The sequence below is a fragment of the Eretmochelys imbricata genome, chromosome 2 (genome assembly GCF_965152235.1).
Source record: "Eretmochelys imbricata isolate rEreImb1 chromosome 2, rEreImb1.hap1, whole genome shotgun sequence".
Taxonomy (NCBI): domain Eukaryota; kingdom Metazoa; phylum Chordata; order Testudines; family Cheloniidae; genus Eretmochelys; species Eretmochelys imbricata.
In genome coordinates, this window is record NC_135573.1 from 111,455,744 (window position 1) to 111,471,168 (window position 15,425).

Sequence of the window (15,425 nt, forward strand, 5' to 3'; positions counted from 1 at the left end):
GAGGCTGGTGGATTACTTTTGCTACTACGTTCAGAGAAGACTATTGCCATTCTCTCCCTTATAAGTCTACTGTTGAAACCACTTGGATCATTAAACAATGCCATCCAGGCATCTGCTACAACAGTAGTAAATCTTTGTCCAGCAATAGAAGCTACATTTGGATCAATCAGAGAGCTATCATTGAAAAAGCATGGAAGAAGCAAAGACTTCAGTCCAGAAGTTGAGTAATGAAGGCATTTATATCGAATCCTTAAGTGAAGAGGACAAGAAGTGTTTGTTAAGACAACTGAAAAAGTACACAGACTTGATTCTTAAAAAATCTACATCAGCGACTTACAGATTCTACTCAACCTCTATGTAGCTTTTACAGATCCCTGTCCTATCAAACACCGACAGTTGAGTGAAGTGAGGCACTACCAGCAATGGGGCTGCCATGTGCTCAGGACAGAATAGAGAATTTGAACAATGAATGAAGATTTGACTTCAACTTCTTTTTTATCATCACTAGTGGCTTGACCTGATCTTTGTGCTATGTTTCATGGGATGCAAGAAGTAGGAATTCATCTCTTGTTACTCCCAGTCACATCAGCTACAGTTGAGCGTTCTTTTGCCTCATTGAATAGAACTTTGTCTTCTGAAAGAAGTCTCCTGTCTGATCTTGTGAATGATCTAATGAGCATATCAGTTGAAGGAATGGAAGTACCGGACACACGAGAAGCCACCAAAGATGAACGCATTGCATCCAAGAAGTTCATTAACAGAGTTGTGCAAAATTATAACAAGAAACCAAGAAGGATGAAGATGTAGTGCTTCATAGAAGGCTTGAGTAGCCAACTTTAATTTTTGTGATGATTTTAAAACATGAGTTAAATCTAATTAAATGGTCATGAAACATTTTTCAGTTTTTACTATGGTGCCATAGAGCCACCTTCACCCTCATGGTCTCACCCCTCCTCGGCCCTGACGCCTCCCCCCCTCCCCCGAATTTCAATTCCTGGGGAAAACACTGTAACTGATCTGCATCATTCAATCAGGCATTGGGGAGGTGACTGGAAAACCAGGGTAGTGTGTGCACATCAACTCAGAAAGCTTGAGCAGGGGATCTGCCACATTCTGACTGACCTGAGGGTTTCCACAGCTTCTTGTTTACAGCCCCAGGTGCTGCGTGTTACAAGAATCAAGCCTGGAGGTGACAAATACAAGGGTCACCAGAGCCAAGTCAGCATCTGTCTGGGTGGAATGTAAGTGGAAGAAGCATTGTTAGCAGCTGTGGTTATTTTGATATCTGGTATCCGCGAGGAATGTCAAAGTATTCCAAAGCTACATACCATCTTCATGATCTGCAGGCAGATACCCTTGATTTTGGGTTATGATCTGATACTCGTTAGATCTTTGGAATGGTTTTCCTCCACTTCCCAGTGCTTTTTCAGCCATTTGCTCTTCATCCATGAACTCGTCTTGTTTAGGTAGCATACTGCTGGCTGTGGTACTGTTTGCCTACAAAGTGAAGGATATCTTAAAAATGGAATGGACCAGTCACATCACAGTGGTGGGCGCACTATGTGAACAGAACAGGCTCCAGCTAACTCTCCCATAGCTGTACGAGCACTGCAATGGTAACTGGATTTAAAACTTGTTTAAATCAATACAGTGAGTAGATATAACTCACGGGGCAAATATGTTGAGTGAGAAGGTGCCAGTTCTTACATGGTGGGCTAAATTAATTCCCTGTCTACCAAATGAGTTGCACCAGGGATGAAGTTTGGTACACCTATTTTTCTTGCTTTAACTAAACTTTAAGACCCAAAGCTCATCTCAGAAATGAATCTTTCACAATCCACTGAAAGAAAAGAGGAAACACTGTCAAAAAGACATGGACTTTTTTTGTCCGCCTGCTATTTTGTCTGAGAGCCAACTGTCTCCTTTTTCACTTTCCCTGCTGCATTAGCACATTGGTCTTATGAAAGTGCAGAAGTAAGCTGCAGCAAGGAGGTTATTCAGGAGGCAAGTTTGCGCTTCATGGCTTTGCTTGGGATAAAGTTTCTGTTTCTTTTAGGTTTCAGAGTGGTAGCCGTGTTAGTCTGTATCAGCAAAAAGAACGAGGAGCACTTGTGGCACCTTAGAAAGTACTACTCGTTCTTTTTGTTTCTTTTAGGTCAGAGAACTATCGTCCTGCATAGAAAAGCAGACATATACTTTAATAAGCCAACAATCTTGAAAATAGAAAAGGAGGACTTGTGGCACCTTAGAGACTAACCAATTTATTTGAGCATTAGCATAATTATACACTAAGGTCCCTATTACTTAAGTTTTTAAGGGAGGTTTTAAATCCCTGTCACCTGTGCAGTTGGGATAGTTGCAAAAATAAGACACGAAGCTACTGAACAGGTATAGCCCATAAACACAACTGCTGTTGCTGCTAAACTAGCCTCACGTTCTCAGACAGACAGTAACAATTAGGCAAATGCCGTACCTTGTTCCTCGAAGATGATCTGTCTCCCGGGCTCTGGCAGACTATGAGAGGGAGTGGAAGCTACGGATGGGGCCCATCAGTGAGAAAACGTTGCTCACAGTCCAGAAGCATTCCCTTGTGGGAGCTGACAGCAAGAGGTTTAGCTATCTTAACCTCCAGCGGAGTGTCTCTCTTGCTATCCGCAAATAGAGTAAAACCCCAAACATCTGCAGGATATATTCCCCCTGGGCAATCAAAGCACCATGATACCAGCTTAGTTCACTAGCTCAGTTTCCTTTGGAAAGCCCATGAAACACTTGTGTGCGCACCCAAGGCTTAACATGCCCACTGCTGCCACTGTCTGCTCTAAAATGCGGCAGAGATGGGAGTTTCTGGCTGTGCTCAGCTGCATGGGTCATACACAAGCACAAACTGCTACAGATGGGGAAAAAGTGAAGCAAAATGAAGTAAAAATACTAGCTTTGGAGCAGCTTGCACAACAAAATCAAAAACAGGAAACTTATTAGGCTGGAAAGGGCTGATCCTGTAAGGTGCTCCCTCAGGTCACATGCTCATCAATCAGCTCGAAGGACATTTAGCATCTAGTAAGTTGCTCAGCACTTTACAGGACAGGACCTACATTAACATACACAGAGCTGCCCCAGAATCCTTCATTCCTCCCTTCCTCCACCTACATGGCTCTTCCCCAACCACCATTCCACTCTCTGCCACCACCACATTGCACAGAAGATGAAACATTCAGGTCTAAGATGAAAAGCCTCAAGCTTGTGCTTTATGAAGCCCATAGCTTATGGTGAAGAACATGATGAGAGAATTATATTTTGTACTAGAGGCGAGATTACCCAACTCACTTGTGGATTATTGCATCAGAAAACTATTTCTGCTAGCACATTGCCTTCTGCTGTGACTCCTCAATGTACAGTAAACCAACAGTTAAAATGTCTGTTGGTTTATAATAGAGCTCTCAGTAGCAGCAGTAGTGGGCACAGTCCTTCATTGACAGGGAGGTGGCCTGTATGAGCATTGAGGGCTTACATTTCCAATTTTTATGCTTCTGGGGTTTGCAACAGGGAGTGAATGTTGCGGTTTTTACCAGTAGTATCATTAGCAGAATGTGTAGCAGAGTAAATAAGGTTTAAAAAGATAATGAAACTACAGTGATTAATCTGGGTTCCTAAAAATCCTGTCCAGTTTTTGTGTCCTAAATGTGTACACAGCTTTGTCATTTCCACTGGCACCTAATCATGCTAATCATTACATTTGAATTTTCCATGCTGGTTCCCAGGGGTTGCTGTGTTATTACAGGTTTTGTATTGTACAAATGTTTGCTGTGTCAAATTAGTTTTGAGGGCACCAATGAGTGTGAGCTCCCTGCTGCTCACTGACTTCTATTTTGTTTTGCTTGTTGCAGGATGGAGGCTGTAGCTGTCCAGGAGATGTCGCCAAAGCGTTTGGTAAGTACACTATGTCGTGTTTAGAGTCTGAGGGCCTAATTCATCTCCGATGAAACTCCCATGCAGTCAGTAAAGTTACATCAGCATGAATTTGGCCTTAAATGTCTAATCAATACCAGGCTATCTTCATCCCTGGGGTAACCCCACTAAAGTTAATACACAAACTATGAATTTGGCCCTACATCTAATTTATACAGTTCAAATTATACAGACCAAAAAAATGCACAGATCAACATCTTATTTAGAAACATTGGGGTGACTGAGGCAGGAGTTTTATGACCTGCAGAAACAGTAGCTGAAAGATAAAGGTTACCTCCAACTAGCTTTCACTATTACTTCACTGGGACGTTGCCAAATCTGGGAGGCCTGACATTAGGCTTTGTTTCGTTTCGGTTCGTGGCCACGCCATGCGTAAGACACATGCAGTTCGTCCTGACCCTCTGTTCTGCTCAGCTGCTCACTGTTGAGAGCAGGCTGACAAGCGAAGGTACAATGCGTATGCAGCAAAACAACGATTGCAGGCAAACTTGATGTCCGGGGTAAATTGTATGGAGTCAGTCGCACAGCTGAAGAGTGGGGATTTTATTTTTACTAAGCCGCTGGGGCTGAGCAAGCTTTCAGTATATCCCAGTTAATTATTAAGAGAGAGAGTTTGTTCTCAGTGATATCAGTGGCTTCGGTGGAGTTACTCCAACTTTACGCTGGTGTGACTGTGAGCAGAATCTGCCTTACGTGTTTTCTGTTGTTCACAGAAATTATAGCTGGGGCCTGTCAGTCCTAGCAGTAAGGTTGACGTTGGTTCATGTTTAAGCTGGGCAGTCCTGATTTTGATGGGGCTGAGCGCATCCCCACACTGGGATGGAAGGGCATAAAGACACCCTGGAATACCTTTGGGGGTGTTACAACATGGCAGTGCCAGGGTGCAACAGGACAACACAGTGTCATTGTTAAGCTAGCATGTTGTGATGCCAGTGTCACGGCACGGCATTGTGATACAGCATATATCTCCAAAAAGGTACATTAGAATTGGAAAAGGTACAGAGAAGGGCAACAAAAATGATTAAGGGTATGGAACAGCTGCCTTATCAGGAGAGATTGTAAAGACTGGAACTGTTCAGGTTGAAAAAGAGACGACTAAGAGGGGATCTGATAGGGATCTATAAAATCATGACTGGTGTGGAGAAAGTGACTAAGGAAGTATTATTTACCCCTTCACATAACACAAGAACCAGGGGGCACCTGATGAAATTAATAGGCAGCAGGTTTAAAACAAACGAAAAAGTACTTCTTCACACAACGCACAGTCAACCTATGGAACTTGTTGCTATGGCCAAAACTATAATGGGGGTTCAAAAAAAGATTTAGATAAGTTCGTGGAGGATAGGTCCTTCTTGGCTAATAGCCACTGATGGTCAGGGATGTGACCCCCGGGCTCTGGGTATCCCTAAACCTCTGACTGCCAAGAAGCTGTGAGTGGACAGCAGGGGATGGAACACTTGTTGATTGCCTGTTTTCTTCATTTCCTTTGAAGCACTTGGATTTGGCCACTGGCGGAAGAGGGGATACTGGGCTAGATGGACCATTGGTCTGACCCAGTATGGCCATTCTTATGTTCTTATATTTACCTGGCAGGAAATTTTCAAAGGGTAGAAATCAGAGGCCTAAACCAAAACCTCAGATCTGCACGAACCCTTAACTTTGTATGAGTGCTGGGAGAGTTGAAATCCAGCTCCAGCTCTGAGGATTGCATATAGCTCCTATCTTTAGAATAGGCCACATGATAAAGGGAGAATTAAAGCAGGATCCTTGTGATCTGGGACCCATAGTCAGGAAACCTCAGTTCTGGAGTGAGCGGCCAGGTCAGCACTCTAGCTGATTGCTGCCAGCTGGGTACTATCGACTTGCTGCTTGGAATCCTCGGAACTATCACAGGACTCTTAGATCACATCATGAGTGACATGACCTAGGGATGTGGAGCGCTGTTAGAATTGTAAAAGCGGCAAAGAGTCCTGTGGCACCTTATAGACTAACAGACGTATTGGAGCATAAGCTTTCGTGGGTGAATACCCACTTCGTCAGATGCATGTAGTGGAAATTTCCAGAGACAGGTATAAATATGCAAGCAAGAATCAGGCTAGGGATAACGAGGTTAGTTCAGTCAGGGAGGATGAGGCCCTCTTCTAGCAGTTGAGGTGTGAACACCAAGGGAGGAGAAACTGCTTTTGTGGTTGGCTAGCCATTCACAGTCTTTGTTTAATCCTGAGCTGATGATGTCAAATTTGCAAATGAACTGAAGCTCAGCAGTTTCTCTTTGAAGTCTGGTCCTGAAATTTTTTTGCTGCAGGATGGCTACCTTTCAATCTGCTGTTGTGTGTCCAGGGAGGTTGAAGTGTTCTCCTACAGTTTTTTGTATATTGCCATTCCTAAGATCTGATTTGTGTCCATTTATCCTTTTACGTAGGGACTGTCCAGTTTGGCCAATGTACATAGCAGAGGGGCACTGCTGGCACATGATGGCATCTATTACATTGGTGGACGTGCAGGTGAATGAACCGGTGATGGTGTGTCTGATCTGGTTAGGTCCTGTGATGGTGTCGCTGGTGTAGATATGTGGGCAGAGTTGGCATCGAGGTTTGTTGCATGGATTGGTTGGTGAGAATGTGCTTCAGGTTGGCGGACGTGTACCCAGAAGCCTCCTGCTGCAAGACAAGCCCAAGAAAGAAACCAACAGAACTCCACTGGCCGTCACATACAGTCCTCAGCTAAAACCTCTCCAATGCATCATCAGTGATCTACAACCCATCCTGGACAATGATCCCTCACTTTCACAGGCCTTGGGAGGCAGGCCAGTCCTCGCCCACAGACAACCCGCCAACCTGAAGCATATTCTCACCAGCAACTACACACCGCAGCATAGTAATTCTAACTCAGGAACCAATCCATGCAACAAACCTCGATGCCAACTCTGCCCCCATATCTACACTACCGACACCATCACAGGACCTAACCAGTCTATAAGGTGCCACAGGTCTCTTTGCTGCTTTTACAGATCCAGACTAACACGGCTTCCCCTCTGATACCTGTTAGAATTGTGTAATTCTGACATGGTTGAATGGTGGCAGCTGGTGCTGGCTTTGGACAGTCCAAAGTTGGGCTGAACCTGGGGCCACTGTCACTATGTCTACGCAGCCAGCAGGAGCAAGACTCCGAGCCTGCATAGGGCTTAAAATAGCTGTGTAGACAGAATTTGGAAGCTGCAGCTCAGCCTGGAGGTAAGGCTCCGAAGCCTGGGGGAGGGGGATCTGTCTGTCAACCTGGCCTGGGAGACTCACTCCTGTAGGTTGTATAGATATACCCCATAGGGCTAAGTCGCCCCGCTCAATGATTGGATTGGATAGAATTTCCCATGTGGCATTTTACTGTCAGTTGTTCCACAGTTACCCCCGGTGCAGTTTGTTCTTTGTTCTGCCAATCTCTCTTCAGCCTGATCCTGCTCAGTCTCCTGCCCTGGTTGTTGTTAAGGACATTACAAGCTGAGGACTATGACCTCATTGCATTCCAAGCTGGAGGGGAAGAGACCTGGCCAGTGGAAAAACTCTTATTTCAGTGGGAATCTTTCCAGAAATTAGAACAACAGGAAACTACTTCAAAACGTTTAACTGTTTGTCTTTGTAATGTTCGCTGTGAGTCCGAATGGTCTCTTTGGGCTGCCCTGAGCAGAAATTTGCTCTCTGAAACCTGTGGAAGTGCAGATGTGGGCATGGCAACTGGCTAGTCAGGATACGCATTGGGGCATTAGAGCCCTCTTGAGTGAGACCCCAGATTGCTTCTTGGAGAGGGGGAGGGTTGAGAAACACTTGAGATTAGGCAACAATCCTGCACTGGCAGCAGGCTGGACAAAATGGCCGAACAATTAGGGCTGAGTCGTTCTGAGAGTTGACACAGATTAGGGCGATCTCCTTATCATTAATAGATTGATGATTGAGAGCCCACGTAGGGCCAGGGGCCCATGCTAGTAGATTTGAATGCAGGATTGGGCCCCAAGGTAGACAAACATAACAGCCCAGATGCACACCAGACTGGATGACCTGATGATGGAAGTGTTTGAAAGCAGCATGGAGATCACTGGTGTTCAATATGTGGTTATTGTTGAAAGACATTGTGAAAAGGAGCCGTTGGAATGGGCATCTGAAAGAACAGCCAGGCTGGTTGTTCTGTGCATAGTGCCAGGAAAGAAGCTCCAAGCGTAAAGGGGGGCATGGAAGGAAGCAAAAAAGGTGAGTGTGACAGGAGGCGGCAAAGGGGCATTTAGGAGGCAGCCAGCGAGGCAATAGGAAGAAATTAAAATGGAGGTGCAGCGCTGTGCAGAGCCTTGAGGGTAAGGACAAGCAGACTAAAAGGCAAAAGGTGAGGGTTTGCCAGCATGGGTGGCAGGTATCGTAGGCCAGGGGAAGCTAAACCTCCCCTAACCCAGGCCGTGGCCCCGCCCGTGGTCCACCCTGAGGCCCCGCCCTCATTCCCCCTCTCCCCTGAAGCTGGAGCTTGGGGCCTGAAGGTTGCACTGGCAGCCTGGTGCAGCTTAGGCCAGCTGGCGGCCCAGGAGTCAGGCTGGTGCTTGAGCCAACCGACAGCCCAGGGACAGTGCTCAGGCTGGGCACTGGCATGAAGTGGCTGAGGCAGGCGGGCTGGAGCGCCTCTGGCCATGGGGGGCCCCTCAGGGCTCCAGGTGTGAGTGGGGGAGGATCAGGGCCCTGATGGTTGAGGGCGGAGCCTCGGGTGGAAGGGGCGGGCCCTGGGGGCTAGCCTCCCTGCAGGGCGGAGTCATTCGCTGCCCATGTCTGCCAGTGAATGGTTTCTGAGAGAGCAGTGATGTGATTGGAAAATGCCTCTTGCAGCAGCCATTTGGTTAGACTGGGGGAAGCAAGGGGAGGGAGTATAGGTTACAACGGGATGTGGGAAGTGACCAGCCGGGCAGAGCTGGTGCTTTTGTGCGAAGGGTGCAGAAGAAGAGCTGGAGTGTCTCGATGTTTCAGGAGAACTGACAGGATCAAGTTATAGTCTGGATGTGAGCACACAATGAGAGGGAGAAGTCAAAGATGACGCTGAGGTTTTGGACCAGGGTGCCTGAGTTGAGAGTGAAAAGTTCAGGGGTGGTGAAAAAGGAGGGGAAAGGATTTGAGGTGGAGAGGAAGGTTGAGAACAAGGAATTCAGTCTGTTTTAGCACCTGTTTTCATCACTGCACTAGCTGAGTGCCTCACAAACATGAGTGGCTTCCATGAACCTTCTCGTGAGGTAGGGAAGTATCATCCCTTTTGACAGAGGTGGAAACTGAGGCGTGGAGCAATTAAATGACTTGGCCACGATCACACAGGAAGCCTGTGGCTCAGCTAGGAACAGAACGCAGGGCTCCTGAATCCCAGTCCAGTGTCCAAGGCACAACACAGCCTTCCTGCTGAGGGGTAGTGATGGGATGAGTTATGAGAGTAGAGACGGGATGAAGTAGCTGTTTTGGAGTCATTAGCATAGAGGGGGTAAATGAAACTATGAGAGCAGAAAACATCTGCTCTGCATAGAGGATTTATCAGACAGACCTTACAGTGATTTCTTTGCAGTCTGTTGTGCTGCGTATCTGTGGAGCCTGATAATGCTCACTGAGGATCCTTATGAAAAGTACTTACTGTGTTGTTGCACTTTCCCTTTCCTGACAAATGGGCTTTTGAATGGAAACATTGTCCATGGAAAACAAAGACTCCAGCTGTGTGTGATCGTGAGCGAGCAAAAAGCCCGGTTTGCAATCCATCACCAGCACCTCTGGTCACTACGGCGCGTGAGCAAGCCAAACAAACATAGCCCCCACCTCCGCACAAAAGGGGAAGAGTGTTCTGAAAACCCCTGGTCCTCAATAGCAACACAAAAGTGAAGCAGAAAGTACTGAAGCAAAAACACTTCGGGAAAAACAATGTTAAAAGGACTTCTTGTGGTTGGAGCTGGTGCATGGTAAGAACGTGTATTTCAGTTAGTTTAGTTCAATGTTCTGGAGGGTATGAGGTCAAGTTCTGGGCTGGGTTTGCAGAAACCCTGCCCATCCCTGACAGGAACCTTGGCAAACTATGCTGGGGTAAGCAAAAGTGGTAAATTTTTATACCAGTAATTTAAACCCATTCCCCCCGCCCCCCCAAGTGATTCAAGTGTTTTTTTTTTTTTGTTTTGTTTTAAATTAGAGCTGTGGGGGAACCGGAATTGCTGTTTTCTGGGAAATGCTCAGGGCCCTACCAAATTCATGGTCCATTTTGGTCAATTTCATGGCCAGGGTTTTTTTTAATTAGTCAATTTCACGTTTTCAGATGTGTACTTCTGAAATTTCACAGTGTTGTAAGGGTGGGGGTCCTGACCCAAAAGGGGGTTGGGTGGGGGGGAGTCGCAGCCGGAGGAGGTTCACAGAGGTGAAGCTGGGCTCTGAAGCTTCCTGCAGCTGGGGGAAGTTCGTGGAGGTGGGTCTGTGCAGGGGAAGAGGAAGTCCTGTCCCTCCCTGGCCTGAGCAGGACTAGCAGCTGGAGTGTGGTAGGAGCCCCCTGGCTAGGGCACTCCCTGCCCTGCCCTTCCACCTCCCCTCCAGACCTCCCCTGTGAAATCTAGCTATTGATTTAATGGTCCGTGACATGTTTGTCACGTCCATGAATTTTGGTAGAGCCTTAGAAATGCTGCAGTTTTGAAATTTGGTTTTGATGTGAGAGGACCATGGCCCCAGAAAGTTTGATGGAGTGGATTGATGGGGTGGAGAAGCCATCACCAGAGAGAGGGTGAGGACTAGGTGGCAGCAATGGCAGGGCAGAGACCCAGGAGCACCAAAAGCACTTTGTCAAGGCAGCCTTTGTTTTGTTTTGGGGTCCCTTTGGATGGACTGAATCTAGGCCTCCACGTAATTTTAATCCAACCATGGTGATAAGAAGTACAATTCTCACAGTGCCATTGCTTTAAAGATGGTATACGGTTATGCTGAGGAAAGAGAAGCTCCCCACAAGTGATCTAGAATGACTGTGATGAAGGTGGGCACTAATCCTGGTTTTGGTAGTTTAGGAAAAGTATCAGATTAGTTTCTAACTGGGCCTTTGAATCTCACAGCCATCTGAAACAGCCTGTCAGTGAGCTGGAGTGACAGGAGACCCTGAATGGGTGCCTGTCTATAAATATTACATATGCTACAGTGATTTGGCACAAAGATAATTTTTTAAAATTCCTTTTAACAGGAACATATTGTTCTCATCAAATAACCAATGGGGCAGATGGAGCAAGAGTTATATACCAGGGCAGATGGGTTCTGTGTTAGAGTTGCCCTGTAGCTGGACTCAACTTTGCTAGGGCTATTAGAAATGAGCCCAGACTCCATATTTTGGATGTGATTCCAGATAAAAATATTCCCATATTCAAATTTGTCTCTATGGTTTTGGTTCATCCTATGATACAGATAGAGGAGCGGTGAAGATCAGATAAGGATCCAGATTTTCCCAAGTGTTTTTTTTTGGGGGGGGGTAGGGCAATATTTTGGTTTGGCTCAACAGAGATGGGAGCCAGTCATAAAGGTTGTATCTAGATTTGAACTTTCCCAACATTTGGAAGTGTTTAGATGTGGCATTTTAGTTCTGGCCCATCTCTGTGAGATCAAGTTCTGCATAAATGCCAGTTATTTGTGGGCAGTGTAAAGGAGCTGGGCAGTGGAGGACAGTGCTGTCTATACCAGTAACTCAGTTCCACATAGACAAAACAGTCATCTTGGACCACTGAAGTGTTTTGTTTCAGGGGTGGATCACAACAGGCTCTAAAAACAGCAAGATCTGAACCTTTTTACCTGGTTCAAAAACAGTTGCTTCTGTTTTAAAAATGAGTTTTCATTTTCTTGGAATTCTGCATGTCCTGGTTCCAACCAAGACTGGAAGCCCTGAAATATCCTAGGGGAGGCTGTTCAAGGTATAACTCCAGCACAGATGGGAAAACTGGCCAATCTCTTGAGAGAATCTATTCAGATTCCAAAAGCCTCATCCTACTTCTGTTAACTACAATGGCCTCATGATCTGCAAACCCAAGGGAGGCGTAGGAGTTGGATAAGCATCCAGATATTCGGATGTTTATTATTATATTTTGTATAACCCTGGCGCTGAGGAGGTCCGGTGACAGACTAGAACCCCAGTGTGCTATGTGCCTTTCATACACACGAAAAAGAAAATGAGCCATGCCCCGGCTAGTTTACAATGTTAGGTTTCAGAGTAGCAGCCGTCTTAGTCTGTATTTGCAAAAAGAAAAGGAGTACTTTTGGCACCTTAGAGACTAACCAATTTATTTGAGCATAAGCTTTCATGAGCTACATCCGATGAAGTGAGCTGTAGCTCACGAAAGCTTATGTTCAAATAAATTGGTTAGTCTCTAAGGTGCCACAAGTACTCCTTTTCTTTTTACAATGTTAGTAATCTGAACCAAACACAAACTCACCTCATACCCATTGCGGTTTACCCATCACTGCACTGTATGACTGCATTGCTGGGGGGGTGGGGAGAGCGGGCAGAAAAATTTCAGAGCCATCATATCTTTCACTTCAAAAATCCACCTACAAAGTAAATAAAGGTGAACGTTCCTCTTCCGTGTATTCCCAAACATGTATTCCCATTCACGTATATGACCTGATTGGAGAGGATTTGGGGAGCTGTGCAGCTGACTGACATCTTCTCTGTGTGTTTGGATTGTAATGCGAGTTAAAAGCACTAAACTGAATTTGAAAGCAAGAACATGGAAGCGAAAAAGAGCACTTTCTGTGGTGTTCAGTATCACAGCCAGATCAGATGCTCCTTGTTTGAAATATCAAGGGAATACGACATCAGTGTGTATAGGTCCCGCTGGTAAAGGATGTCTTTTAACTCGGTTGTGTCTGTTACAGTTAAGGTTTCCCTGCTCTGAAGCATTCAAGACAGGGCTGGCTATCATTTTCAGCTGCATGACTGTTTTTGCTTTGTTTTTTATTGTGCTCTCTCTCTCTCTCGCCTCCACCCCCATCCTTCTCATCTCATGTTCTCTGCTGATCACAGGAGCTGGTGCTGATTTTGTCATGCTTGGAGGAATGTTTGCAGGCCACGATCAATGTGCTGGAGAGGTTCTAGAAAAAAATGGCAAGAAGATGAAACTGTTCTACGGGATGAGTTCTGATACAGCCATGAAGAAGCACGTAGGAGGAGTTGCTGAATACAGGTACAAGTTATATTCAGATTTTACTATGGGCTGGAACCACCACCAAACCTGCTTCTGGGTCTGCATTTTGCAACTGGCTCCTGTTACAAGCAGGGCCTGTTCCCTTTTCTGGATGAGCACCAGGCTGTTGTATACAGACCCAACTCCTGGGCCTATATGCTTCCAAGATCTCTGGGACTGGGAAGTGACTGGGCACTGTTCCTAAAGCTGGATGTCTCAGGCACACGAACAGAGGTGCAAACTCCTTGTCTGACACCCTTCTTGGGCAGTGGGACCTGGCAGTCCAGCTGTCTGAGCCCCATGTTGCTTACTGACATCCCCCCAGAATCCACCTGGCTGTGGGAGTTCTGGTGTCTTCAGGGACAACATGACAGGAAGGGAAGGAACACAGTCTTAAAGGATTTTTTTAATCACAGACACTTTACTCTTGAAAGCACTGGAGAGTTACAGATCTATGGAAAACAACAACAACCTTCTCACCCTGATATTAGCCCTGCTCTGTGTCCTGCGTTTTATGAGCGTCCTTAGAGAATCACACCTCTTTTATCTGAGTCCACATTTTGTTCTTGTGCATTTAACTGGAGGAGTTGTGGGTTCCAGGCCCCTCCTTCCGCCAGTTGGCTTCTGGGTAGAGAGTTATTCATAGTCAATGACCATACCAGTAGAAAACCCATTATTCCAGTAGAGGATATTCATTCAGTGTTGATGGCGCTGTCATACCTCCTCATACATAGTCTTTCCATGAGGAGTCCAGCCAGCCCCTACCATAAAATGGATACTCTGATCCACAAAGGAATTCACAATACAACATGAAGGTCACACTCCAGAAGGAAGGTTATAATGGACAAAATGGGATTGACAAAACAAAATGGAGTTCACAGACATATCCCCAGTCTGGCACATCCCCTAATTTTGCAGCAGGCCAAGCCCCAACCCAGGATGCAAACGCCTCCCAAACTTTGATCCAAGCCTAAATTTAGCAGCTTGTATCTGTCTTCAGAGCTGCTGCTTATTATTAACTGTTTTTAAAGATGTAGAAAGTACCCTATAGACATACATAGTACTTACAGAAGGCAGGTAACTTCTCCCTAAGACATTTAAGTCTAGCAGCGTTGGCCTAAATTTCCCATGTATTCAGTATTGTGTATTGGGTTGCAACAAAATGCCTGTAATAATGGAGATCAAAAAAGTTAGTGGCAGGCGAAGTGCAGCCATCAAGGGAGACCTGAGCACAGACATGGTCATGGCACTTCTGCCTTCTGTTCTGGCTGAAATCAGACCCATCCAGGAGACAGAGCTGCCCCACTTATTGGTCCAATAATCTGGGCCAAATACTGAATACAGCTGCATCTACTCCAGTTCCTAAGGAAAGCTTTTGGGGAGGAGTAAAAAGACATCTTTAGGACAAAGGATTGGGGTGGGAAGGGGGGGGAGAGAGAGAGAGAGCTAAGAGAAATCGTGCAGTGCGATTTAGTCCCCACTAAAGGGTTAATCCTGCAAAAAATAAAAATACACAAGTGGCATAGCCTGCAGCTCCCTCCGTTTAGCGGTATGGGAAGGGCAGGGTGGTTGCAACCCCTCAGTTGAGAAACCATAAGCTAGATTAAGCCTTTGCTCAGTGCCTTGGATATGGGGCAGCACACACCTGTGCTTCCCCAGAAGGAGCCCTGGAGAAGAATTGTGGCTCTGCTCCTGGGCAGGGGTGGAGTAATTGGACATTGCTGAGTGTAATATAATCTCCCCTACTTGTGCTCCAGTCCACCTCCCCAACCTGTTGGGTGAGGGGAATCAGGCAGTCCCTACTTGTCCCCCGACCCAATGTCTAGGAAGCCCTAACAGCCAAAGAGCAGTGGGGAGTCTTTTTCTTTTCAGCTCAAATGTTTCTTTGCAGCTAAAATGTTGCACAAGAGAATGGCCCTGTTTAGGACAAGCTGAAACGTTGCACAAGGCAGTCTGCATGCCTGCATGAGTTGTATGTAATTCACTCAGTCCCAAGAGGCTGTTAATTTTTTTTTCCATGATGTCGCTTGGCATCAAAGCATCTGGAACTAACAGTCTGAGTGGATGTTACTAGCAATTATCTTATAATTTAAAAATGGCAGCTGCCAGTTACACACAAGCACTGGCAGCCTTTCATCTGAGCTGCAATTACAAACGCCACTTTCGCCCTCTTTTTTATGTCAGTGACTGGAGCATGTACACAGCGGGGTAGGTCTAAACCATTACATTGTTCAGCACAGCATGTCATTAATGACCATTTCAC

At 46.0% G+C, this 15,425-nt stretch overlaps 1 protein-coding gene across 5 annotated transcripts in view; it reads left to right on the top strand.

The window, feature by feature from the left end:
* GMPR (guanosine monophosphate reductase) overlaps positions 1-15,425 on the top strand; it is a 59,273-nt gene that overhangs the window by 39,905 nt on the left and 3,943 nt on the right. For all 5 annotated transcript variants that reach the window (XM_077810613.1, XM_077810614.1, XM_077810618.1 and 2 more), the window contains 2 exons: positions 3,885-3,927; positions 13,003-13,162. In XM_077810613.1, the coding sequence (XP_077666739.1) occupies positions 3,885-3,927; positions 13,003-13,162 (203 nt within the window). The remainder of the gene's footprint in view (positions 1-3,884; positions 3,928-13,002; positions 13,163-15,425) is intronic.